The sequence below is a fragment of the Anarhichas minor genome, unplaced genomic scaffold (assembly GCF_050575085.1).
Source record: "Anarhichas minor isolate MPS153535 unplaced genomic scaffold, ASM5057508v1 ptg000002l, whole genome shotgun sequence".
In the NCBI taxonomy this organism is placed as follows: domain Eukaryota; kingdom Metazoa; phylum Chordata; class Actinopteri; order Perciformes; family Anarhichadidae; genus Anarhichas; species Anarhichas minor.
The window spans coordinates 8,231,408-8,257,781 of record NW_027466448.1 but is presented as its reverse complement, the minus strand read 5'-3'; the positions used below and the strand labels follow the sequence as shown (position 1 = coordinate 8,257,781).

At 46.6% G+C, this 26,374-nt stretch overlaps 1 protein-coding gene across 2 annotated transcripts; it reads right to left on the bottom strand.

The window, feature by feature from the left end:
- Positions 1–1,695: 1,695 nt before the first annotated feature.
- Positions 1,696–24,863, bottom strand: notch1a (notch receptor 1a). 2 transcript variants are annotated; one of them, XM_076102794.1, is made up of 34 exons: positions 24,806–24,863; positions 23,557–23,638; positions 16,755–17,017; positions 16,321–16,659; positions 15,137–15,259; positions 14,804–15,037; positions 14,549–14,704; positions 14,259–14,444; positions 13,991–14,104; positions 13,264–13,377; positions 12,910–13,143; positions 12,704–12,814; positions 11,230–11,422; positions 10,980–11,125; positions 10,774–10,887; positions 10,083–10,202; positions 9,839–9,991; positions 9,516–9,744; positions 9,219–9,420; positions 8,954–9,107; positions 8,264–8,448; positions 7,996–8,128; positions 7,628–7,885; positions 7,409–7,521; positions 6,719–7,290; positions 6,168–6,608; positions 5,896–6,041; positions 5,571–5,814; positions 5,354–5,438; positions 5,085–5,247; positions 4,654–4,952; positions 4,397–4,544; positions 4,192–4,289; positions 1,696–4,093 (listed from the first exon to the last, which is right to left on the bottom strand). In XM_076102794.1, the coding sequence occupies exons 1-34, from the start codon at positions 24,861–24,863 to the stop codon at positions 2,840–2,842; spliced, it is 7,464 nt and encodes a 2,487-aa protein (XP_075958909.1). In that variant the 3' UTR covers positions 1,696–2,839. The 2 variants fall into 2 exon arrangements, with proteins under 2 accessions (XP_075958909.1, XP_075958910.1); XM_076102795.1 differs by having other exon boundaries at positions 5,571–5,784.
- Positions 24,864–26,374: the final 1,511 nt, after the last annotated feature.

Below are 26,374 nucleotides of genomic sequence, written 5' to 3'. Positions count from 1 at the left end.
CGAGCGGTGAAATAACAAGAGGACTCCTCCCTGCAGGGAGACTCAAATCTCCGGCCTCTCAGGATAAAACTGCGGCTGGCGGCTGATGGTCGTTAATCCAATAATAAAAAAAATCTGTTTGGCAAACATCCGGGAGTCTGTTTTCGAGGAAATGATTAATGTCCGATAGCCGGCTGTTTCATATTAAGGCTGTCATCGCTTCTGAGGGAGGACTAGCGGATCTAACGGTGTTGTAGGAGCCTGTCTCTATGGGGACGACTGTTATCCTCTGCACACCTGTTCACCTACAGGGGGCGCTGTGTGTCTGTACTGGGACAGAGAGCACTGGTGTGGTATTGATCTGACTGCCTGTGTGAGACACACTACTGGTCATACTGCAATACTGTCCGAGAGTATTGTACTTGCACCATAAAGTATGTCCATGAAGGACATGGAGCCCAAAAGTGTTTAGTATTAAATGAACAAAGAAGACAATTCGACAGAACAAAGTAAATATTCATATGAATGCATTGATTCAAGATTAAAGAACAAATTAATTCAATCATAATTTACTCAAACTCAAATCATGGCAATGTATACTCAAATTTAATTTGTTTATTTCTACGTCTGTTTAACTTAATGATGATATTTTTCCAAATAAAAGCTTTCCTCTTCCCCCAATATTTCATCACTGAAATACAGGCACTGCATCTGTGTAAAACATGTACTATAGGAGGTATGGCAAGTAACAGTAACCTACAAGATAAATACAAGAAAAAATACCTACTTTAAAAAGTGCTTGACTAATATATTCAGCTGTTCCACCTTGTTAGACGATTCCTACATATATAGGCTGAATAGTAGCTACTCCTGATGACTAGTACAATTACCATTTCTTTTTTGCATTAGCATTGTATTGATAGATCACAGTTCACACATATATACACCTCCACTTTCACATATATCTACCATATTGCTAAATACTTGGGTTGTCTGGTCAGCACCATGGACAGCGGTCAACTGAGCTTTAATGCTCAATCAATCAAAATCTAATGCAGGTATTACGAATGATGAGAATGTTAGAGGATGTACGCAGATTGAGACTGTATCATCCATATTAAAAGGATATGAAAGTCCTCCAGAAAACCTGTGACGGCTGATGGAACATTTCTATAAAAGATGTTGTACACAACACTTATCTCCACCATCACCAAAAGCCCCCTATTCCAGACATTGTAAATTTAAATTTCAGCTGAAAACATTGCAAGTGTCCACATAGTCAGTGGCTTTAATCTTTAGATAACAATGCAACCAGCTAAGCAGACAGATATGAAATGCATAGAGCAGTAGCTCCGCCGAAATTAACTGGGATGCTTTTTAGCAACAGCAGCGACGTTGTCCTCACTGTGGTACTGTCAGGCTGTCACCACTGGAGGGCCTCGCAGACCAACGTCTGTGGCGATAGAGTGCGTTTACTTTTCATATGAATGTAAAAAATGTTGCATTCACTTTGATGAACTACATAATGAGGCGGCTACAATGTCAGCCACATCACATTTCAGAGAAAAGAAAATTAGAAGAAAGGAAACCATTTCTTAAAGCTTGACAGCAGCTTTTATTGAATCAAGACAATTTTTACAAAACATTCGAATCAGGAAATACTTCTTTGCAAACTACAACTTTGCATGAACATTACATCTTTTCTTTAAAAACATCTTTTATCTCTGAATTAGTTTATAAAACATGACATTTCGACACCTTGAACTACACAAAGTGCAGTTGACGTCGTTTACCACACAAACAAAGGTCCCCATTTCTTTCACAAACAATGTTCTCCAACTCAAAGACATTTCTTTGAAAAGAAATCTCACAAAAATACGTTGATTTTCTTCGGAAAAAACAAATTCACACTGGAACTATTTCAACTGTGGCGAATGTAACATTTCAACGTTTCTACAACAGGTCTGCAATTTAACACTTAACAGGTTAAACCTAGTAACCATAATTGCTGATTTGGGATACAATATGAAAAGAAGAAACAGTCCTTGCTTCATAAAGTATCACAAATCAGTCGCTCAGCACCAGCCAAGACCATTATTCAATGAAAAAACAGGCTCACGTTGATTAAGATGCATTTTGAGAAGCATCTCTCAACTCATAAGGGATATTTGTTCTGTGCTTTAAGGTCTCTGTTTCCTTCGCTCAGTTACTCCCTTTATCGTTTTGCCACTAAGGCACAGTGTAAGAAGCAACATCATGAAAGGTGTGACTTTATATATATATATATTTGATCATCATCTAACAGACTCAGTGATAAGACTTAGTGAAATGTAGTTCAGTAACAAAACCTGTGTCATTTAAAAGGACAAAAGAGGTTAAAATATAATTAATTAATACTGAACATTTTTAAAATCATCTATAAAAGTTGAAAACGAAATATGTACAAACATAAAGCAATGCGAATCCAGAAAAATAAAAATTTGTGAAGACCAAAATAATTAAAATAAATCCAGTGAATATAGCAACACGAGACACAAATAAATAGCCAGTGTACACATCTAGGAGTCTTCTTTCTGATATACACTCCTTTTAAACAGTTTCTAATCTTCTCATACGTAACAGAACAAAAAGATAAAAAAGCATAAATATAAAAGCATCTTCTTTATATTTCAGGTAAAAAAAAGAAAAAGTACATAAATAAATACAAATAACTAAAATTGTTCTTATCGTTAGTATCAAAACTGATAATAGAAAAGGAGCATCTTCAATCTTGAGTCAGGTTTGTCACTCTCTTCCTCCATGGACTTTCTTTGTATATATTCTTTTTCCCAATAAAGTGTTCTTTCCATGTTACAAGTCTCTACTTAAACTGGTCTGGGATCAGATTCATCTGCGAATGGATGCTTGTAGGCGGGCTTGAGATGCCTTCCGACCAATCGGACATGTTGGAATGTGGGGACGAGCTGGACCATTGGTCGGGGGAGCCGGGGGAGGGAGTTAGAAATGGGTGGTCGGGTACCTGTAGCTGGTGGTTAGGTGTGTTGTCCATGGGGCCAGAATAGCTATGCTGGGAGGGAGGGGTGAGGAACTGGTTGCCGAGGATCTGCGTCTCCTGTGGCATGACGGTGTGGATGGGCATGGAGCGGCCGTTGTTCTGCTGCATGTCTGAGCCGTTCACCTCGACGCTTGGGAAGCTCTGGGTGAGGGATTGGCCAGCTGTGGTGGAGTTAGAGTTTTGGTGCTGGAGCTGCCGCGAATGAGCCTGCTGCATCATGTGTGCGGACGAGCCGAGGTGGCTGGTCTGCAAATTCTGGTAGCCCATGATCTGAGACAGGGTGGCAGTGCTGACGCCATGCAGAGCACCCATCATGTTGTGGGATATGGGTGGCGCCTGGGTGAAGCCTCCTTGCTGGCCTACACCTGGGTGCATCCTGGAGATCCAGTCACACTGGCCTCCTCTGCTGCCACCTATGGATGTTGTGCCCTGACTGCCGGGGCTGGACACAGGCATGTGGGAGAGACGGGGAGGGTTAGGGTCAAAAGACATACGGCCCATATCCTTACCCATGCTCATCTGGCCCATATGGTCTCCATTGCCTTGTAGGTGATTTAGTGACATTGGAGGGGACTGCTGGAAGGGGGATGTCATGGGAGGAGAGGCCACATCGGACAGGTAGCCATGCGGTGACTCGAGGGAATCAACCGGGGAGAGGACAGCTGACGTGTCTAGCAAGTTACCCTTTCCATCCAGGGACTTTTTCTTCTTCATTCTATTATCTTTGCACCCGTCCTTCCCTCCTTTGCCGCCGGCGCTGAGTTTGCGAACCTTCTTGATGGACAGCGTGGGCTTGAGGTTGCTAAGGTAGTCATTGGGGGAGCAGAGCGGCGGCGAGAGGCTGGAGGTGCTTAGGGGGCCGCTGTGAAGCCCGGGACTCCTAACCACGTTGTACTCATCCAGAAGGCGGGCGATGTCATGGTGCATGCGTTCCTGGGCGATGTCTCTGGGCAGCTGGTCGAGATGGTCGGTGATCTCGCGATTGGCAAAGTGTTCCAGAAGAACCTTGGCTGTCTCGAAGCTTCCTTCGCGGGCTGCAAGGAAGATTGGTGTCTCCTCCTAAAAAGCGAAAGAAAAAACCCCACTTAATACACTACTGTCATTGTAACTGTGTCAATACTTCTCATATTGCACCATCACAGTCACATTTCAAATACCTTGTTGTCTTGCATGTCTTTGTTGGCACCATTCTTTAGCAGCACCATAGCAGCCTCCACATTGTTTACAGCCGCGGCCCAGTGAAGAGCTGATTTACCTGCAGAGAGAGTAAACATGGTGAGGGTTGATTATCATAACAGCTCAGCACACTGGGAGGGATCTTTATAGACTGTGGAGATGATGAGTTGATAAAACGTTAGCTACCAGAATCATCGGTGGCGTTAGCATCGGCGTGGCAGTTGATAAGCTCTTCCACCATGCCCTCGACTGCCAATCGGGCTGCCAGAATCAGCGGTGTCGTTCCGTCGTGCATGCGGGCGTCAAGATCGGTGGCGCGGTTTCGGATTAAAATCTGCAAGGACACAGATTTGTTTAGTTAAGTGCTTCTAAGCTGCTGGACAAACTTGTTCAGAAAACAAAAGCCAGGAGAGATATAAGACTCCTGCGGAGGAAGAGGCTACCTGGAACACTCCCTGCGCATCTGCAGCCACAGCAGCGTGAAGCGGAGTGCGGCCCATGTTGTCCTGAACGTTGGCATCGGCGCTGGACTCAAGGAGGCGTTTTGCAGCGTCAGAGCGGGCGTAGCGAGCGGCCAGGTGGAGGGCAGTCTCGCCTGTGCGGTCGGTCTGGTTGTGGAGGTTGGCGCCTTGGTAAATGAAGTCAGAGATGATTTCTGCCGAGGGATCCTCTTCCTCTTCACTGTTACCAGTCTCCAGTCCTCCACCGCTGCAGGACGCAATCATCAGGGGAGTGAAACCATCTGAAAGAGGAACGGAGAAGATTATAATAAGTTCCCAGTAATGTCTTTGACAGTGTTCATGGAATATTCAAAAATCTTTTAAGGTTTTTTTTCATGATATTCTGTAAATCATCCAATAACAAGTGTACACACCTGGTCCTCTGACGTTCACATCCATGCAATCATTCTCTATTTCTCCCTGAGGAGGCGTAGGAGCAATGGACGCAATACGCAGGTCAGCTGCATCCAGATGCTGCTGTGTCCATTTCCTGTGGTCAGTACGGTCGCTCAAATCCAACATGGCCTGCTCCTCTAACTGAAACGCATACAATCATCGTAACGTCAGCATGAGTAGCACACGTGAAAACGATTGAGAATGGTAAAACTCTGTTTATTTAGACTAGACGAGGCTTTTCTCTTACCCTGAAGCGCCTGCAGTCTGGATCCTGATCATCCCATTCGTTTTGATTGTCATCCATAAGATTGATGTCAGAGTTTTTCATAGGCCTGTTTGAAAGAGGAGGCAGGTTAGTTACATGATAAAGTACACTGCTGCCAGTCAAGGCTAAGAAAACACTCGGCTGTAGGTAGACTATACAGCATAGCAGCTTCCATATTCCACTTTCAAAGTCTCCTTACCTCAATCCAACAGAATCCTCTCCCAACGGCTCTCTGCGTTTCTTCTTGCTGGGCTCAGACGTTTTAAAACCTTCGGGAAACCAAAGCTGGCCGTGCTCTCGTCGCCTCTTACGAGACACCAGAACACCGAGGCAGATGAAACCCAAAGCAGCCAAGCCCAGGAAGACTACATACATGGGGTAGAGCTCTGAACTGTCGGGAGTAGGTCTCACACCTGGAAAGAAGTCAAAGTTACGGTGTGTTACTTGGATTTCAACTTGGTGACCATTTTAAATATTACATGTTGAATTTATATACACAAAAGAGCTGTTAATGTGTTACATACTGGTGACAGCTTCAATGTAGGGAACATTGAGATTCCCGCTAGTGGCCAGCGCTCCAAGGAATGCAGCTACATCTGTGGCGCTCTGGAAGCATTCAGTGGACTGCTGGTAACACTGACGGTTGTCAATCTCCAGGTACACCACAGACCTACAAGCAGAAATGTGCGGAAGTATTAACATTCAACACTTCTGTAATCAAAATACAAAATTATGATAGATCTGTTCTGCAGGTGAAAATACTCGTGAACAACTGTAACGTCTCCGTGGTGCCTACCCTTTGACTTGCACTGGATCCAGCTCTCTGCGTTTGCGAGGGCTGACCATGGTGGACACGCTTTCCTTCATTTGACCCATAACATTGGCGGGCATTGAAGCCCACTCGGGCCAGCCATCTGCGGAGCGCTTCAGCACGTTATGTTTGACGAGGTCCTGTTCGTTGCCATAGTAAGGGAAGATCATTGGCTCTCCTTTGGCGTCACGGCGAAACACCACGTTGGTGTGGAGGACGCTGCTGATCTCTCTGAGGAAGGCTGAGGAGCCGTTTTTAAGCTGTTCGGGGGGAATATGGACCACCAGGACTAAGTGCCCGTCTGCGAGCTTCTCTGGCATGTTGTTGGCGCAGTCCAGGCCGTCCCATTCACATTCTGCGTTGTTGCAGCCCTGGTCACAGTGACCGTCAGCGTAGTGGTCTTTACAGTACTGGTCATACAGCGGGCTGGAAAGAAAGTGGGACATTGGGTTGGCGTTCTGATATACAATTATATGACAAATCCCAAAAATATTTCTACGACACACAAGCATTTCAATCTTTTTTTCTACACTTACTTGCATTGTCCTTCCTGTCCCTGACAATCGAAGCCATCATAGAGACACCCAGGGCTGTTGCACTGGCCATCACACTTCCCATCGTTGAAGTAGCGCCAGCACTGCAAGGCCGCAGAGCAGTTTTGCCAAGGGTCATCAAAATTAAGCGAGCAGTCGCCTCCATCCCAGCCGCAGGCGTGGTTGTTGCACAGCGAGTCGCAGATATGGTTCCCGGCCCACTCGTCACACTGAGCAATCTCGCAGCTCACCTCCACTTCCGGAGGTGGGGTGATGTCCCGGCCAAAACCCCCAACGAAGGAATAGTCCAGGATGTGGCACAGCAGGCCGTTGAAATTGCTGGGGCAGCTGCACTGGAAGAAAGGCGCGTCTGGGGTGATCTGGCACGTGCCGCCATTGTAGCAGGGGTTGGAGATGCAGAGGCTGTCGGTGGGGGTCTGGCACTCCGGCCCAGTGAAGGTTGGTGGACACAAGCAGCGTGGGCCTAGGTGGCCTGACACACATGTACCTCCATTCCTGCAATTCAGACTCCCGCAGGAACGGGAATCATACTCGCAAGAGGAGCCGGTGAAGCCCTAGAGGGACAGAAACAGACAGAGGTTAAGATCATTGTGATATACTTGATGGACAAAAGGAGGGTAAAAGTATCTCTAAAGAGACAGTGGTCTGAGTGGATCACACAGCTGTACTCACAGGTGGACATTTGCAGATGAAACCATGCGGCGTGTTACTGGCAACAGCACATGTCCCTCCATTTTTGCAGGGTCTTCCTTTACAGCCATCAAACACTTTGTCACAACGCTGACCTGGAGAACAGAAGCAAAATGTACACGTCACCACTTGTACACCATTTAAACACTGCACACAGGAACATTGCAGTCTTGTTAGGTGCAGCCGGATGCACATCAGTACCTGTATATCCAGTACGGCATTCGCAGCGGTAGCTGTTGGTGAGCTGAATGCAGTTGTAAGAACCTCTGGGGTCACAGGGGTCTGACAAACACTCGTTGACGTCGCCTTCACAGCGCTCTCCTACGTAGCCTGCTGGGCACACACACTGGTAACCTCCGATGCGGTCCACACACTTGCCATTATTGAAGCACTTGGGCTCGTTGGTCAGTGGGTCGCTGGAGGGGGTGCAGTCATCCAAATTGATCTCACAGTGGACACCTACGGGAGACGGAATGGCGCGTTACAAAATATTCACATCCTCATTTTTTGTGCTCAATTCGATTGTTTTTGCCGATGAATGACTTTGAATGTGCCATGCGGGTATATACCTTGTGTTCCTCTGGGACACGAGCACTTGTATGTGTTGATGAGGTCGATGCATGTGCCTCCATTCTGACAGGGCTGTGACTGACATTCATTGATCTCTTTGGAGCAGTTTACACCGTGGTAACCGGGGACACACTGAGAGAGAGAAAATAATTAATTGTAGAACGTTTTTGTTATTTTTTTATTTTCTATAATCACATTTTGTACAGTTACTCTCAACTGACCAATAATCACCAATCACATCTACAGATTTCCATGTATCAAACCTACCTCACAGCTGTAGCCCCCCAGATAATCAGTGCAGGCGGCTCCGTTCTGGCAAGGATTTGGTGAGCACTCATCCACTTGTTCCTGGCAGTAACTCCCGGTGTAGCCGGCCTGGCAGCGACAGTAATGTGTGTTTCCGGCATCCAGACACTGGCCTGAGTTCCTGCACAGATGAGCCACCTCCACCCCTGAAATCAACGAGGAAGATGTTACAGAACGCACAAACCACACACAGGACTGTAGATCCTGCCTTCGAGTCAGGAAACAGGCAGGAAACATCAGTGCAGACCCTTCACACCCTGGACACAAACAGTGTCAGCTTCTCCCCTCTGGGGGGCGCTACGGAACACTGTACTCCAAAACAACCAGACACAAAATCTGTTTCTTTCTACAGGCTTTCACTGTGATGAACAGTTAGATAAGTCATTAACTTCCAATAACCCTGTAACAGCAAAATATCTACTGCTGCCGTTATAGATTATAATTTTAGATTTTTTGAATGCATTGATTGGCTTTTAAATATGTACATCATCCTCTAGCACTATCAAAATAAATCCTATTTCTGTGTAAGTACATTGTGAGAGAAAAAAGTCAAATTCCCTGCGTGTGCATGCATACTTGGCCAAACAATCCTGATTCTAATTAAACATATTTAATGTAAAAAAACATATCACATGATGTTTGTTATCTTACCTTGCTGTTTGGCTGCAACCTCACAAGACACACTGGGGATGTCACAATAGAGACCAGTCCATCCAGTCTGACACTGGCAGGTGTAAGACGCTCCCTGCTGCCAGCATGAACCTCCATTTTTACAGGGCGATGAATCACACCAGCGCACAAGAATCTAACAGGGAATCAAAGACAGAAAATACTTAGTGAACTGTATAAATGGGGGTCTCTGCATGAAACCACCACAGGGCCTAACACAATTAGCTTGAGAGAAGATGATTTCTACCTGGCAATTGACTCCTATGTAGCCATGAGGACAGGTGCACATGTATGTCCCATAACTGTCAAGACAAGATCCTCCGTTGAGACACGGTTTGGAGTCACACTCATTGATATCATATTCGCAGTAGCTGCCAGTGAATCCAGGTAGACACAGGCAGGTGAATGCATTAATTCCATCCACACAGGTGCCACCATTGAAGCAAGAGCTGAAGAGACACAGGACAACAAATGTTAAAACCTTATAAGACTTGCTTTAGGCAGGTTAAATAAGCACAGACAACTTTTTGAAAAGGCGAGCTACCTGTCAGTGCAGTCGTTGGTGTTGACCTCACAGTTGATGCCACTGAAGCCGGGCGGGCAGGTGCAGGTGTAGCTGTTGACACAATCGGTGCAGTTGGCGCCATTTCTACAGGGGTTACTTTCACACTCGTTTATGTCCTGCTCACATCTGCCACCACGAAACCCGGGCAGACAGGTGCACGTGAAAGTGTTGATGCCATCGCGGCACAGACCTCCGTTACTGCAGGGATCTGAAACACAGAAAAGAGATAATCAAATAACCATTTTCCAGTTTTGTATAGTAGACAACATGAGAACTTACAGTGGTGGAAATGGGTTCCTTACTTGGTTTGCAGTCATCAGAGTCGGTCTCACACTTCTGGCCAGTGTAACCTGGCTGGCACTTGCACTGGTAAGCACCCATAGTGTTATGGCAGACAGCACCGTTGCGGCATGGGCTCTTCACACATTCGTTGATGTCGATCTCACATGTTTGACCTCGAGGGGAAGAGAAAGATAGTTAAAGAAAACGTAACCACATTGTCCAGTGGGTGAATAGATGAATGGCCTGGTAGGAATGGATAGATACCTTGCCATCCTTCAGGGCAGATACAAGAGAAGCTCTGGTAGTCTTCAGCTTCCTTACACACTCCACCGTTTTTACAGGGTCTTAGGCTGCAGGGTGCCAGCAGGATCTCACAGTTTTCACCTGGTGGCAGAGAAAACGAAAACATCAGTGTTTGCATTGCGCCGCTAATAAGGAGCAACTGCTTCAGACTTTAATATTGAAGTCACAAAATGTGTTTTAAAATCCCCGTAAAAGATTTAATTTAGAGCAGTGAAATCAATTTCTAAATCCCAGTTTCTATCCCACTTCCTTATCCATTTCCATGACGACTTCGGCAAACAGGAAGGGCCTTCCTGTTTCCTGCAATTGTGTGATCACAGACAGGAAACAGGATGTGGCGGAAGTGGGAATAGGGCTTGGAGCAGGCTCCAGTTCTCCGGCTTATATTAGCCGTGTTATTCCACAACACACACACACACACACACACTGTTATCCCTGCAAAGCAGACAGGCAGATCTTTCCACACAGACATGCCAAAAACAGACATCCCAGTTTGTGGCCATTGGGCAATGTTTTCTAAAACAACACGAGATCGGACTGGATAAGCCTTCTGAGTGGAAAGCGGAATATTTTCTTTACATTTTCAGACCTGTGCAAACAGCTGACAAAATGAAACAACCCAGGTAAAAGTGTGACAAATAAGACGTCATACCAGTGTAGGGCAGCAAACAGTTGCACTTGTATCCAGCCACATCATCGATGCAGCTGCCCTGGTTGAGGCAGGGGTTGGAGGCACACTCGTTGATGTTAGTTTGGCAGTTAGGTCCTACAGTGGCAGGATTAGAGAACACACTTGGGTTAGATATGGGCTAACAGGGCACACACATGCTGTAAGTGAGCAAACGGGTTATAACTGACCGGTGAAGCCAGCTCTGCATGTGCAGTGGTATCCGCTGGTCATGTCCTTGCAGGTTCCCCCGTTCATGCACGGGTTGGACTCACACTCGTTGTTATTGAAGTCACAGTTGGGGCCGCTCCAGCCAGAGTCGCAGGTACATTTGTATCTTCAATGCAAACAAAATGTCAGGTCAGTGGTGTTTAATTCACTGAGTTATATTTGTGCCTCTATTTTGCTGCTCATTCATCTTAAATTTGGATGTGTGCTCACCCATTGATGAGGTCCTGGCATCGGCCGTGGATGCAGGGGTTGCTGCCACACTCGTCCACCTGAGACAAACAAGTGGCGTCGTTGTAGCCCTCTGGACACATGCAGGTAAAGCTGTTGATGCCATCGACGCAAGTGCCCCCGTTGTGACAGGGGTTGATGGCGCAATCATCGATGTTGATGTTACACATTGTTCCTGAAGAGCAATGAGATACGATTTTAGTACAATGCAGCATATATACTTTTGTGAGTAGATGTGAAATGATAAATATCTACATGGGCGTTATGAATGCACCACAGCTGGACATTCTGCTCTCTGGTGTGGTACTCTTTGAGGCTTTTTAAGCTGCTCGCTAAGGTGCTCTGTGTGGCTTTTGGACAATAGAGATAACCAACACTAAAGACTCCCTAAGCATTCAACAGGCAGACGCTGTGGCAGCTCCAATGTGTGCCTAGCCTGGCGGCCCCTGGAGGCCCTTTTGCCTCTCCTCCATTGATTGAATGGGGCCCTGTTGAATAGGCAGAAGGAGGGTTTCAGCTGGATCTGAGAGGGGGAGGTGCTGCCAGGAGGTGGTGGGGGGGGGGGGGGGGGGGGGGGGGGGGGGGGGAGAGGCTGCAGCTTCTCTCCCTATTCAGACACACCACCCCCCATCCAGGGAGAACTAACTTCACCAAGGGCTGTTTACAGGGGACAGAAGGCCGGAGCCATTTCACACACGGCCGAGTAACAATTAAACCCCCTTCTGATCCCGAGCCAGCTCCCTCCTCCTCCGCTCTTCATCAATCAAGAGGGGAGGGCCCAACTGCCCGATCTTCAGTTACAATAGTCCTCTGTCCCTCTGTGTCTCAGTCCCGCCATTGCCCTCCACACTCACCCCGTCAGCACAAAAAGATGGAGGGGAGGAAGAGGAGGAGGAGGGATGCACAGAAGCCTGCACACACACACTTGTTCCTCCCTGCCCCCTTTCTAGCATAATCACTCAGCTGCTACCAGTCAGAACCGGCTCCGTTTGGCCATGAAAGGGAGGAAGAGCTTTCCACTAGACTTTGTCACTAAAGTTTTATATATACACGAGTACATTACAGGTGGACATGTGCCAGTGAAGTAAGTGAGGAGAAAGCACTTCAATCTGAGATATTTATGGGATCCGTCATGCAGTTACACACTGCTAAACATCAGATATGTGATTAAAGGCCAGGCTCTTTTCCTTTTAAAGTATCAACTTACAGACTCTTTCCCGGCTCAACGTCACAGCCTTTTCAAATGGCAAACAAAGTTAGCGCTTTGTGTGTGTTTTGTGTGTGTATCAGGTTGGGGACTGTGTTCCTTTCTCCAACCCCCCACCCACACCCCATCCCACACAGGCAATCCTACACCATTGTTCCGCAGGAGACCCGCCAGCCACCTGTCCTACCTGCCCCTCCCAAGGCTCAGGGGACCACCCCCCTGCACCTGTAAACTCCTCCCAGTGCTCACCTGTGTAGCCGGGTTCACATGCACACTCGTAGCCGTTGATTTTGTCGATGCACCTCCCGTAGTCGCAGGGTTTGCTCTTGCAGTCGTCCAGGTTTACCTCACAATTGAAACCTGTACATTGGGGCAAATGTTAGCAACGAATTTGAGGAAAACCGCACCATTTTTTACTGCAAAGATGTGTTGAAAGTTGATGTCTAAAGTCTCACCTGCTGTGCCTTTGGGGCAAGCACAAATATATGTGTTCTCCCTGTCCTGGCAAGTGCCACCATTCTTGCAGGGCTGGCTTAGGCACTCATTGATGTTGGTCTCACACAAGCGACCAGTGTAGCCAGGGCGGCAGTAGCAGGTGAAGGAGGCTAGGCCGTCCTTGCAGGTGCCATAATGGCAGGGGTCAGAGTAGCACTCGTTGATGTCAGTCTCACAGTGCTGCCCTGTGTAACCTGGACAGGAAAACAGAGTAGGTATTCAAAAGAATGATGGCAATGCTCATTTGGAGAGAACCTACAAAAATTGGAAGAAATTTTCAAGCTAATTCAGAAAAAAATATTGTTTGCCCTTACCTTCAGCACATTCGCAGGTGTACTTGTTGGGACCATCAGTACACTTAGCTCCATTCTTGCAGGGTGTGCTGGCACACTCGTCAATGTCCACCTGACACAGACTCCCCGAAAAACCTGCATATGCATTAAACAAAATACAGAATGAAACTCTTTATTCGATTATTGTTTAAATGTGCAAAAATGTTAGCTCTTATATTCGGTATATCAGGGCTTACAGTGTGCATAATGCCACAATGGAGAACAGAAAAAAACTAATTTGCATCTGAAGTAGGTCTGCAGGACACTGAAGGTCCTTATGAACCATTCCACAACACTCCCCCCCCCTTACTGTGCAGTGAAATCTTTCTTTCAAAACACAACACAATGGCCTCAAGCTCACCGGCAACAAACCAATCCCCGCCCTCCCCCAATTTTGGCGCGAAGCTTTAACACAAACTCTCATGCCCGCCAAATATGCTAATGTTTCTGCAACCTGATCCGGTCCTCTTCGCCCACAAACCTCAGTGGCACTATTAGAGGGAGTAAATCATTTACTTTCAGATTTATTCAATCTGTGATCCATGTATGGCATGATTTACCCATTGACAAATTAGTTAATGATCCACTCTTTTATAGCCTCGTCTCTGCTCCCATTGTCTCACCAAAATACAGGCCGGAAGGATCCAAAAACCTAATTATTTTACTCCATTAACTCTATCATCTTTCACATTCCCTGATAAGTTCTCACCTCTCGGGCACTCGCAATGAAAGGAGTTGATCTTGTCGACACACTTGCCATTGTTGAGACAAGGTTGGCTGGCACACTCATCTGTGTTGATGTGGCAGAACACACCCTCGTATCCTGAAAATTGTCATGAGGAGAAACGAGTTATTCGTCAAATCTTGTTTTCTTTTCTTACCCTCGTCAATGTCCCAGCGTTTGATAAAAATTACAACGATCTGTGCGTTTAACTTTCCCTTTTTCTGATTCTCCATGCAACATAAACCTTTCTGACCTGGCATACAGATGCAGTGGAACCCTCCAATCTGATCCAGGCAGGTGGCATCATTATGGCAAGGATTAGACATGCACTCATTGACGTCCATCTCGCAACGAGGTCCTTCGTATCCTTGAAGACACTTGCACTGGAAAGAGCCTTTGGTGTTGAGGCAGCGACCGCCGTGTTCACAGGGGTTGGCACCTACAACATTAAAATATGCAAGTTGTCATACATATATGTGGTATTTATGCATAATAATTCCTAAACTATACCAGAAAAAAGAAACCGTTGACTCCAGAACTTACCGAGGGAGCACTCGTCGATGTCCAGGTTGCAGGCTGACCCAGTATAACCTGGGGGACAGGTGCAGATCGCCTTGCCATTGACTGGGTTGGTGTCACAGTTGGAACCCTTTTGACACGGATTGCTGATGCAGGCGTCATCAAGGTGGCACAGCAAACCTGTGAGCACCACGAATAAAACAGATTTTAATCAACTCTGCATCATCTACCTTTAATCACTTTATTATGATCTGCGTGCACAGCCGCGGAAAGTCGTACCTGTGCGTCCATGAGGACACTCGCAGAAGAAGGAGGCTACGCGGTCGTGGCAGGTGGCGCCTTGGTAACATGCCGCGCTGGCACAGTCGTCGATGTTCTCGCTGCAGTCGTCGCCCGTCCACCCATTGACACAGACGCAGTGGTAGCTGCCGTGAGTGTCATGGCACGTTCCTCCGTTCTGGCATGCGTTGGGCATCAACTCACACTCGTCCACATTTTCTGTGCAGTATTGACCTGAAAGAGTTGAAAAGGGGGGAAAGAATGGAGTTAAGTACAGTGTGAGGGGAAGTTTATAAATGTTTTCTTGTGGTTATTCTCAAAGCAAATAATCACCTGTGTAATGAGGTGGGCACCGGCAGTTGTAGGTGTTTACACCATCCACACACACACCACCATTCTGGCAGTTGTGGCCTGGACAGTCATCGATGTTATGCTCACAGTGCTGTCCTGTGAAACCTGATGAACAAGGAGAGAACAAGACAAAAAAAAGACACAATGTGAAAAAGTGGGGAATAACAAAAACAGGAAAAACGGTATAGCAACATTTGCTTTTAGTTAATAATAAGATCAACTCTTCCTCTTGTTATCACTGTGCAGTTAAGAGAAAAACAAGCTCTCTGTATCCTCATGGCAGATTGTTTTAATGCTCTACAGATGACAGAGCAACTTGTGTCCTCCTCCAACATCAAAGGCTTGAGTGTGTGTTTTACAGCCACGATAGTGTGATTAACTATCAACCCGCAGCTCTGCAGGTGCCCGTGCAGCTCCGCTATCTAGCCGCATTCCAGCACGGACACCCACGAGAGACGCGCAGCATGGGTTCAACTTTAACACACAGCCGCACACAATATCCCTCATTCATCTGCATATCTAAACAACTCGCTCTGTACGAGTGGTCATAAGCACATGGTCACACAATAAAACAGAGAAAACAGAAATGTGCTTATTACGATGTGGTTTAGTGGGGAAAAAATTCTTCACAGCTGCAGTCCTCCCTCTACCAGCAGAAACCACAATTGCTCAAAATCAACCAAAGTTTTACACAACACTGCAACGGCTTTGGGTGCCAACACAATAAAGAGCAGACCGGCTGTATGTAACTGAAAAACAAGTTATCTGTGTGTGTGTGTGTGTGTGTGTGTGTGTGTGTGTGTGTGTGTGTGACCTCATGAATAGGGTGTGTATATCTATACGTTTATCTTTATGTGTGCACCCCTGAAGTTGTGGGGGCTTGCTGGTGACTATCAGCAGGAAACGTCTGTGTGACTGCATCCTGCCAGTGGAGGCTGGCAGAGAGAGATGGGAGGGGGTGAGGGAAGGGGGACAACTAGAGACTATTCATTCCACTCAGTCAGATTTTACTACAACAGCAGGCTGCTTTTTTAGGCCAACTCGTGTAATAGGAAAACAAAAGTGTGTGTTTTGTTGCTGCCCTTTTGTGCAACTCCATATGTCAACAGAAAAAGAAAAGCGATTGTTCAGCTTATTTATGTGACGCTGCATGTTTTGTGTGTTACCTGGAAGGCAGCTACAATCATAAATGGTGTCTCCCTTCTGCACACAGGTGCCTCCGTTCTGGCATGGTGAGGGGCTGCATGGCATGTAGGGTGTCTCACAGTGGTGGCCAGTGTACTCTTGAGGACAGCGGCAGTTGTATGAGCCCACCTCGTTCACACACACACCGCCGTTATGACACGGAGAGGGACTCTGAGCGCACTCGTTGACGTCTTGCTTGCAGGTTTGACCGTGGAAGGCTGGCGGGCAGGTGCAGATGTAGGTGGAATCGAAGGCCGAGCACTGGCCACCGTTTGCGCACGGATTGGACGCGCATGGGTTGGCAAGCTGGCAGGTTTTACCTTAAAAACCAAAAAAACGACAAAAGAGCTTCATTAGTCATTTTGCTTCTTGGTGAAATGATGAGAAAGGAAGAGATAACAGTGTATCTACATACCTGACCACCCAGGTGAGCAGCGGCAGCGGAAGGCAGTGAGGGTAATGAGATCACATGTTCCTCCGTTGCGACAGGGGGAGCTCATGCAGGCGTGGTTGGTGGGGGTCAGGCATAGCCGGTCGGTGAAACCCAGGCGGCACACGCACCGGAAATCAAAGGTGTTGCCATGAGAAACAGCGCTGCAATCGCCACCGTTGCGGCAGGGTGAAGGGCTGCAGGGGCTTGGATACTGGCACCGATTGCCTACGTAGTCACTGGGACACCTGGGGATTAGACAGTGTTGATTAGAAAACAAGGATCGTTTTTGGTTTAATTCATGGGAGTAATTATCTAAACAGCAGGGGAATGAGGGCAGGAGGGAGTAGTGGAGAGGGACTAAAAGTTTTCCCGCCCAGAAAAAAAGCCCCACTGCAGCGGGACAGGGACGGCGTGTTGTTCTAGTGTGTCTCTCTGGATTAGACTCCCTCAGAACCTTGAAAACACATTCTGCTGGGACAACAGACGCCCCTATATAGTCCAGCCGAAGCAGCCAGTTCCCATCTAACTTTCACCCTCACGCTGTCCACACTCATCCTGAATGCCTGTAGAGATCAAGGGGACTGTGCTGGCTCTGGATGTCCTACATGAAGCGCTGCATTCAGGGCCCTAAGCCCCTGGTTACTTTCCTCCCATCCAGACTAAGGATGGATGCTGCTACAGTCACATAGCTCAAACAGGCGGAAGTAAAGACATAGCAACTTGGGACAGAACCTGGACAAAGATGAGGGCCTCCCATTTTGCAGTGTCTGGGTGATAATATGAGGGTTTTTTTTCAAAAAAACTAATTACAAGGAATTCACTGATATTGATTTATAAACAAATCACTCAGACATCATCTGGTGCGCAGCTACATGAATCCTATCTGTCACATGTAGGAGCATTTAAAGTCAAACAAAAAAGTGTTTATGTTTGAATTGGGGCTTGTGTGGGAGTGTGTAGTTGCACATATGAACGTGCGGGTGTTTATGTGTAAGGGAGGGCATCTGTTGGCCTACGAGTATCTCCACAGGGAGCAGGTGCGCATGTTAATGAAGGCAGCTGTTGGACAGGGCTCCTCCTCCTCCTCCCCCCTTATCCCTCCTCCCTCCCTCCCCTCTGTCCCCTTGTCAGATGGGGGTGCCGACAAGCCAACCTCTTCTCCAGGGACATAAAGAACCCATGTGAAGTCAGCTGTTGCAACTTCTGTCTCTTCACCCCCCCTCCCCACACCCTCAACCACCACGCTTATTCTTAATTCCTCTCTTCCTTACCTGTTCCTCTTTTGATTTCATTTTTGTAAACACTATTACTGAAACGTCTCGCCCTCCAGTAGTCTTCTCCCTGTCTCTGCTTCGACTCACATTCAGCTTTTCATTGCTCTGTTTTCTCGTTTCTCTCTCCCGTGTGGACTTTTTACAACTCCCAGCAGTTTGCTTTTTACAGCGCTCTCCTTATGTCACATGAGACTGCTGAAAACACCCTTGTTGACTTAGTTTGGTGAGACCAATCAGGGAGAATTTAACAGTGCCATGAGCCCCACAGGGAGCCCAGACAGTTGCAATTGGCAGAAGATTGTAAAAGCATTTGGGGTTGCTTTGAAGTTGCTCTGCTTCCCATTTCCCTTTACCATGAAAGCACATTGAATAATCACAACGGGAATTCATTGTCTTCATATAAAATCCTCACTCGGTTTTTGTATATTGAAACAGATGTTATTAATGGTGTGTGTGTGTGTGTGTGTGTGTGTGTGTGTGTGTGTGTGTGTGTGTGTGTGTGTGTGTGTGTGTGTGTGTGTTTGTCATCCCACGCTAACTAACTGTAATAGATCCTCTTTGTCCTGAAGTCAGTCCAGTCTGAGATAAAGATCCACCCACACGCTGTACAGCTAAGCAGCACACACCACGGCAACAGGTCTCTCCCAGCGATGCAATGTCCCCTCAGGCCGGAGCAGATGCTTCCCCGACCTCTGACCCTGAACACTTTTGTGACTGTGGGACGGCCTCTTTGCCTTCTCTCCCCTCTCTCTTCTTTCCCCGCTGGGACTGATCAACCATCTGCCACTCTGGGGTGACTTTATCCTCCGACACAAAACCAGCCCCACTGTGCGCTGGAAATGCCACCGCTGTGGAATATGTTATGTAAATAGATGAGGGCAGCATACAGTGATTGTGTGTAAAGAGTTGTATGCTCTTGGTTTTTCTTTCATGCTGTTTGTGAAAGTACAACATCATCAGCTCTTTTGTCACTTCTCATTCTCTTCAACACTCACTGCCCTCATTTTCTCTTTAATTTGTTTCTGCCTGTTTCTCCTCATTCATTTCATCTAGTTAGCTGATGTTCCCTTGGATGTGTCTCATCATTAGCCAAGGTCTGACCCCCCCTGGTCCACATCTGTTAGCAAGACCAAGAACCGAACAGTGAGGCTCTGCTAGAGGAAATGAGAAATGTACTGGGCCTGGAAGGCTCTGGACTCCCACCGCACATTACTGGGATCAGCGGGTTTGATACTGCAGTAGGAGGAATAAAAGCATGCATAATAGCTGAACGTACAGTGATATAAGGGGGAAATGGATTCTTATCAGAAGTCCGCCTGTCTCTCAAGCTGTACTCAAGTAAAAAACGTCAAAGGCTCATAAAGAGATCATTTTAATGGTGGTAAGCTATTTTCTGTCTCACTCTCTAAAAGGAGTGAAGTGGGAAGATTTATGAGGGTCAGCCTGAGCACCTGCTCGACTAATGACTGCAAGATCACTTTCACGCCCAAAATACCAATTAACACTTCAACGGTGTCTGTGTGTGTGTGAGTGAGACCTTGTTCTACTGGTGGTCGATTCATGGACACATACCACCTCACAGTCAAACACGGAAAAGCACCTGCCTGCCAATCCACCTCTTACGATGGTTATCAGTAACACATCTGCTTAAGCACCTCAGGTCACCATTAATCAGGTCGGTACATGACATGTAACCACAACATCCTCAGTTTGGAGCTGAACTGGGACCAGTTCTCTTGTAGCAGATTTTACATTTGGGATAATTAGCTGATAGCATGTCCTCTCATGGATGTAATTACAACACAGATAGGGAAGAAGGCACGCACATACATGCATCCAACCCGTTAAGCCCATTGCCCCATGCCCTGTTGTGCAACACTGACCTGCCAGAGGAGTTGGTGTCTCTACATTTGACAGCCTGTGCTGGTGCATGTGAACTTTCGGCACTCACTAGAGTCAAATAGCCTCTTATCTCTGCGCTGTGACAGCACAGCTTTGATCGCCCCGCTCTGAGGTTCTCCAGACTCACAGGATCCCGGTCACTGCCCAGTCTACTCTGAGGCTCCGCCAACACTAAATGTGGTGAACTATATGTAATGAAGGTTTTCTCCACAGTAGCCTTTGGAGGATTGGAGGAGACTGAAACTCAAAAACACTGCTTCTCACCAACTTCACTCACTGCTTTATCAGGGGGGGCACTGGCATCTAGGGAATGGACCCAACCAGGGGAGTGGCAGCCTCAGAGCTTAAAACCCAATAAAAAACCCACACCAGCAGGCACACTTGACCCAGCCATGCACCTGATTCGCTTAAGCCCACATGGAGCTGAGCCTTAACAGAGACCTGCTCAGTAATCCTATAGGAGGACAAATGAAGAGCAACATTCCTTCTTGTGGGAGAGTGGAACATCTTTTAAGTGGTGCTGGACTCGCTCTACACACTCTTTACGGGTGAGACATTTTATCATCAATATGCAATAACAGACAGCTCTGTGCAAGGTCAGCGAGGTCCGACTACACCAACCACCACAAGACTTTCAATTTTCTGAGTCGAGTCTATTTTTGTCAGACGTCTTGCAGTATTTGAGACTTGTTGCGAGACAGTTGAGAGTTTATTATTAACGGTCACCTCGGACCAAAACAGTGTATTTCAGCAAAGCAGCATCGGCAGTCAGTCAGTCGTGCAAAGGCGGGGTTGAGGGACAACAACCTTTTAACCTCGCTATGGCCCCATCACTGTCTGGAGACTAAATTTGACTCGCTGTGCGCTTACATGTTTTTAAGCCGCACACTACAAGACGACTACAGCCGCATGGGAAACAGGAAGCCCCAGACCCTCAGATAACCTTCTACTTCACAGAATCATGACCGAGTACTTCCCCATCACGGCGGCTCGTTGTTTCTGTGTGTCTCATTCAACCACAAACCCAAGTTCACTTCTTAGTCTAGACATGAATCCGATCCTCCCCAGACTGAAGCCTGTTCTTGTGACGAATTAATCTGTGGAGTAAATATGATTTTCAGAATATAAGCAAAGCGGCCATTAAGAGAAGTAAAGTTGCACGTGTTAGGAGAAACATGAAAAGAAGAGAGGAATAAGTTGATGTCCTCAATCAAACAAACTAAATGTATTTTCCCCCATCCAAGTTTTAAGAATTAAAAAGATAGAAAGCAAGAACAAGTTTGTTGACACTGTGGTTCCCCTTCATATGTTGATTTTTTTTGTGGTTTAAAAATAATGACCGCTATAATTCATAAAATGAAGGCATTACAATCGGCTTCTGTTAGCAATTTGCCAGACTGCCTGAACACTTTTTTCACATTTTCTTTTGTTACTGCTCTCCGCCTTTGCCCAGATACAGGTCAGCCCAATCAACCTCAAGGAGATAAACACGCAGCAATTGAATAAACAGGACAAAGCAACTCCTTGTTTTTGGGATGATCTGGACACGAAAGCTTAAATTAAGGGTGACTAATTTGAGAACCATGGACAGAAAACATCCTGTCTGTATCCTCGGAATACCACGTTTGCCTCAACACGATCGTCATCCCAGTACACACATCTGAAAGACATCTGATTACATAGTTTACACCAAGCCTAACCTTGTTCTCTATGCTCGCATGTGATTTCACTCACTGCTCTCACACTCGTGGGAACTGTGCTGGAGGAGGATTTAAATCTAACTTACCACTCAAATCTATGTCACCACATGCAGAAAACCTCAACACGCAGGCATGATTTACCGGTGACTTCAAGCAAACCTAATCTGAATTTGGGTTACTGCTTTCACTGTGTCATCACATTGCCAGCCTCCTCTTCTTCTTTTTAACCAGTGTGCCAACATCAGTTTCTCCAAGTGGACTTTCCTCTTATGTCAACAGACAATCCCTAAATGAACTTGCCAGTTAATGTGGCAGACAATTCAAACAGTGATGATAAAAGCACAAGTCGGACCATCCCTTGGTATAGAGGCAACACTCTGACCCTTGAGCACCGACTGAATCTCCCATCCGCACCCTGTGACTGATGGCTGCTTGGCTTGGCAGGGATGAATGATTAATGAGAGGAAAAGCCAGGAGGAAGAGAGAGTGAGGGTGGATGAAGTGATGCTATTTATCCTGTCTGTTTATAATTGGGCTGAGCAGTGATGGAGACCACAATAACAGCTTTGTGGAGGAGGAGGAGGGTGGAGGGACAGTTTTTGTGTGCACACGTGCGGTGGTCTGTCCGTGTGTGGAGTGTGCAGATTAGATATTGTGAATCGGTGGCCCTAGGCTAGCAGCGTGGGCTCCTCAATAGCTCCCCCTTGTCCCTGCAGACCAGAGAGGCGCCTGCCATGACCACATGCCCTGAGGGTAAACCAGGCCACCCCTGAGCTTCTTTACAAATAGATATAAATGATGCCACAAATGGAAAACAAAATTTAAAAAATCTGAATTCAAAAATTCCTTTCTGTCTCCCCTTAGGCAATGAACAAACCTAAACATTTGATCCACTTTAGTTTTCTAGCACAATAAAATGGAAGGTGAATCATGGAGCTCACACATATATAGGTCAGCTAAAGGGGATGCATATCAAGCGCCTCACCCACAAACTATTAACATCAATCCATACCCTAAACAAATAGCCCACAATCTGCCTCTCTGTCTGTTCCCACTTGTTTGCGTTCAAATTTCTGCACTTTATTCCAATTAATCTCACTCTCTTGACATCCAATCCAATTACATTTCACAGCCATCTGGCTTTCTAATGGAGATCACAAGCGGGTAAGGTGGGGGGTGGAAGGGTGTTTGTCCATTCTGGAGGCAGGAGACAAGCAGGCTTTTGGGGGGGGGGGGGGGGGGGGGTTGGTTACGGCAGGGGTTTGGTGTGCGTCGTGGTGTTTGGGGTGGCTGTGGCATGATGGGAAGCCCCACTCAGATTAGTCACACAGCATTATTCTGACTGCAGGACAATGGGTGACGGGCGGCGGGCGAGCCCCAGCTGTCGCCCATGAAAGGGCAGAAAAACAAGATTTAGGACTGGACGCGTCCTCTCACTTTGCTGGTGAAGGGGTCTTGCATTCATTAACGAGCCTACTGGATTGAGGGGGGTGGGCTTTTGTCCAGCTACCCTTCTCTCACCTCTCTGGAACTGCATTCGCTTTTTTTATTTCTTCACTTCTTCAACTCTTTTCTTTTCAGGGAATGTGTGCAACCTCACGGAGCAATGTGGCTCATGGAGCGGTACAGGAGCACACCAGCCCAGAAGAAACTCAAGGGCCCCTGGTTGCTGGGCACGGGGCCCACTCAAAGGCTGGAATGAAAGGGGGAATATGTGGCCCCTTTTCTTTCCAACCAAAAAAAGCACTTTCAAGTAGCAAAATTACACTACACTGCACTTCTAAGACGGCACAAATTTCACACACACAGCACAAAAAAAGAAAACAGGAAACGCTAATACTGAGTGGCCGTCTGCATTTCAACATCTGGTGCATCATGTTGCTGCTTTTTAGTCGCCCTTTGACTTACTTGCATTCTCCATTTCCATTAGAGGTGGCTTCACACCTTCCTCCATGCAGGCATGACTCAGTGGGCAGGGAGCATTTTAGACCTGTTGAGTGCATCAAAAATATTAAAAACACATCCTGACCTCACAAGGCAAACAGCATTATGTGAAAGCTCTACTGTTAAACGAGCTGTTAGGATTAACACGGATTAGGCACATTGGAATTATTAGTGTGAAATGATTCAGATGATGTCAGCGACACATTTAATACATCTTTATTCACAGGGCTTTTTTTTTTAAACATCCTACTCTTTAATTGATTTGTTTCACAGTTGTCCGTGGGGGATATTGGGAAGCCTGCCTGTGGACACCGGTGAGGCCAGAGCGCGTGGTGCGTGGCTTTTTTTGGGGGGGGGGGGGGGGGGGGGGGGGCACGCTTTTGCGGGGAAAGCGCAGCAGCTGCGGGGCTCAGATGCGGAACAAAAGAAATCAGAGTCCAGCACGAGCCATAAAACACTCTCCTCAGGCATTGTTTACCGGCAGACGGGAATAACAGCACCACCCCCCCCCCCCCCCCCCCCCCCGCCTCCCTCACAACACTCTCCCACACATGTAGACAAAAGGTGCCCCCCTCCCCCTTGTACCCCCCCACCGCGTCCCCCGGCCTCAACACACGCACCCGCTTCTATTATCTCCCATGTTATTTAAAACCGGCTCTCAGAACAAATTAAGACCTACATCCAAATATTTGTTAAAAGTATAACTAATTAAACTATAGCTGCAAGACAAAACTGCCGATACAATTCAGGGCTTGGTGCACAAAGTAAGTTATGTAAAAAGTGAATTGCTGCATTAGAAGTGCCGCTGCACTAGCATGCCTGCCTGTGCAGAACAAATAAACATGTAACTTGTGTAAAATAGTTATGTAAAACTCTGGGGGAGTCAGCAGCACAGCGCGCCGGAGCGTTTGGCTCCTGCACTTGTAGCGAATTCATTCCCACGACCAAGAGACGCTCTTAAAGGAAACTCAGTAAAAGTTACTAAAGGGATTCACTAGATTTCATCAGTTTCTATTATCAAACTTATACTTGAATAGCAGTTAAAATCACACAGTGAGCTCGGGATCAATGATAAATACAGCTATACCGTTTACTAACTTCTTCAAAGTTTAATTTGAGTTCCTCTAGGTTCCCTTGCTGACCCTCGCTCGCGCTCTGCAGCCCGTATCTCGGCTCTCTGCAGCACATCTTTTAGAGGCATGTTCTCTCTTACCTTGTGAGATGACGATTGCAGGAATCAGAAATGTTAGTTTCACAAAGAAACGATACATTCCTCCTGTTCAACTTCACAGATGTCGTTGACTCCCACGTAGGGTTCGCATAGATCCACAGTTTGGTACACTCCAGGTGCTGCCTTGAAATAAATATCCTCCTTCAAAAAAGGTAAATCCAACGGTGAGAGCGGAAAGGTCTTCAAGAGGGGTTCATAGATGTTAACCTGGTGCTTTCCGAGTTCTCAATGAAATCTGTGGGTAACTCTACAAGTTCCTCCCACTCCTCCTCCCTCCTCCTCCTCCTCCCTCCTCTCCTCCTCAGGCCAAATAAAGACTGCCACTCACTCTCTCTCTCTCTCTCTCTCTCTCTCTCTCTCTCTACACAAGATGAGATAGAACTTGTATTAATCCTGAGGGGAAATTCTTGTGCGAGAGATCGATCAAAAATTACAACAAAAGAATAAGAAAAACAAGATAGAAGAAAAAGAAGGTAAAAAAAAGGGTAAAAACAAATACTTTTACTTGAATGCAATATTTTAACATTTTTGTATTTCTGGTTTTAAAATAAAATATCTGAATAGTTCTACCACCACTGACGTCAGAGAAGCAGAAAGTAAAAGAATCTAGTCTATTGTGTTTCATAACTGCACTATACAATCTGCATCTCATGTGAGAATCCAGAACGTCATGTGTCTGCTTGAAGTTTGGTATTCTGGACTCCAAACCACTAAAGATTTATCTCATGAAATAAGCATTTCAGTTCCTGTTCCAGTTTCATTCTCACATCATAACTCACTGCATGGATCCTTGTTCTGCAGAATCTTCAAGACACATGACTAGTAATCATTCTCGTGCAGCCTTTCCACACGCATAGCATGCATGGTGTTGCTTGATATTTCAGTTATGACATACAGTAATGCTCAGACACAGAGAGTGCATGTCTGTGCCAGACTTCTTTTTTTTCCCTCCCGCTCAGGGCAAGTGAAACTGTCAGGGAGTTGCTGCAGAGTTTCAGCACCCCAGGGCAAAGATTATTTTATTATGAAGCCCACGCACATGCTGGTCCTTCTGTTGGTGTGACTGCCAAATGGAGCGATGCCAAAAGGGGCTAGGTCTCTTGAGGTGCGTGTAGTGTGGGAAACACCGGGAGAAATGAGAGGGAAAGAGGGAGTGCTATAGCAATCAGCTACAAATTTATTGCATAACCGAAACGCAAATGTTAAGTGTTGAACATATGAAATGAAAGAGATCTGTACGGGCATGTAGGGTGATAGTAGAAAAACACCTGACCCACCGTGAGAAACGTCAAATCTATCAGGCACACGCTGAGCTCAAGTCATTCCTGCTGTTAACACATGCCCTGCTGCATCCTCAGTAAACGGAGCAAGGTGTGGTTTGGTCCTTAAATCAGAAAGTGATGATTTGTGAAAAGTGCCTGCAGACTGTGCTGTCTTTTTATCTGTCATGAAATCAGAGCTTGTGTGTTTGCTTGTGAGGCTCCTCTCTGACTTGAGATACTTGTTTGTTTTTTGGGGGGAAAAATTTAAGGCCCTGAGAAAACGCTCTGC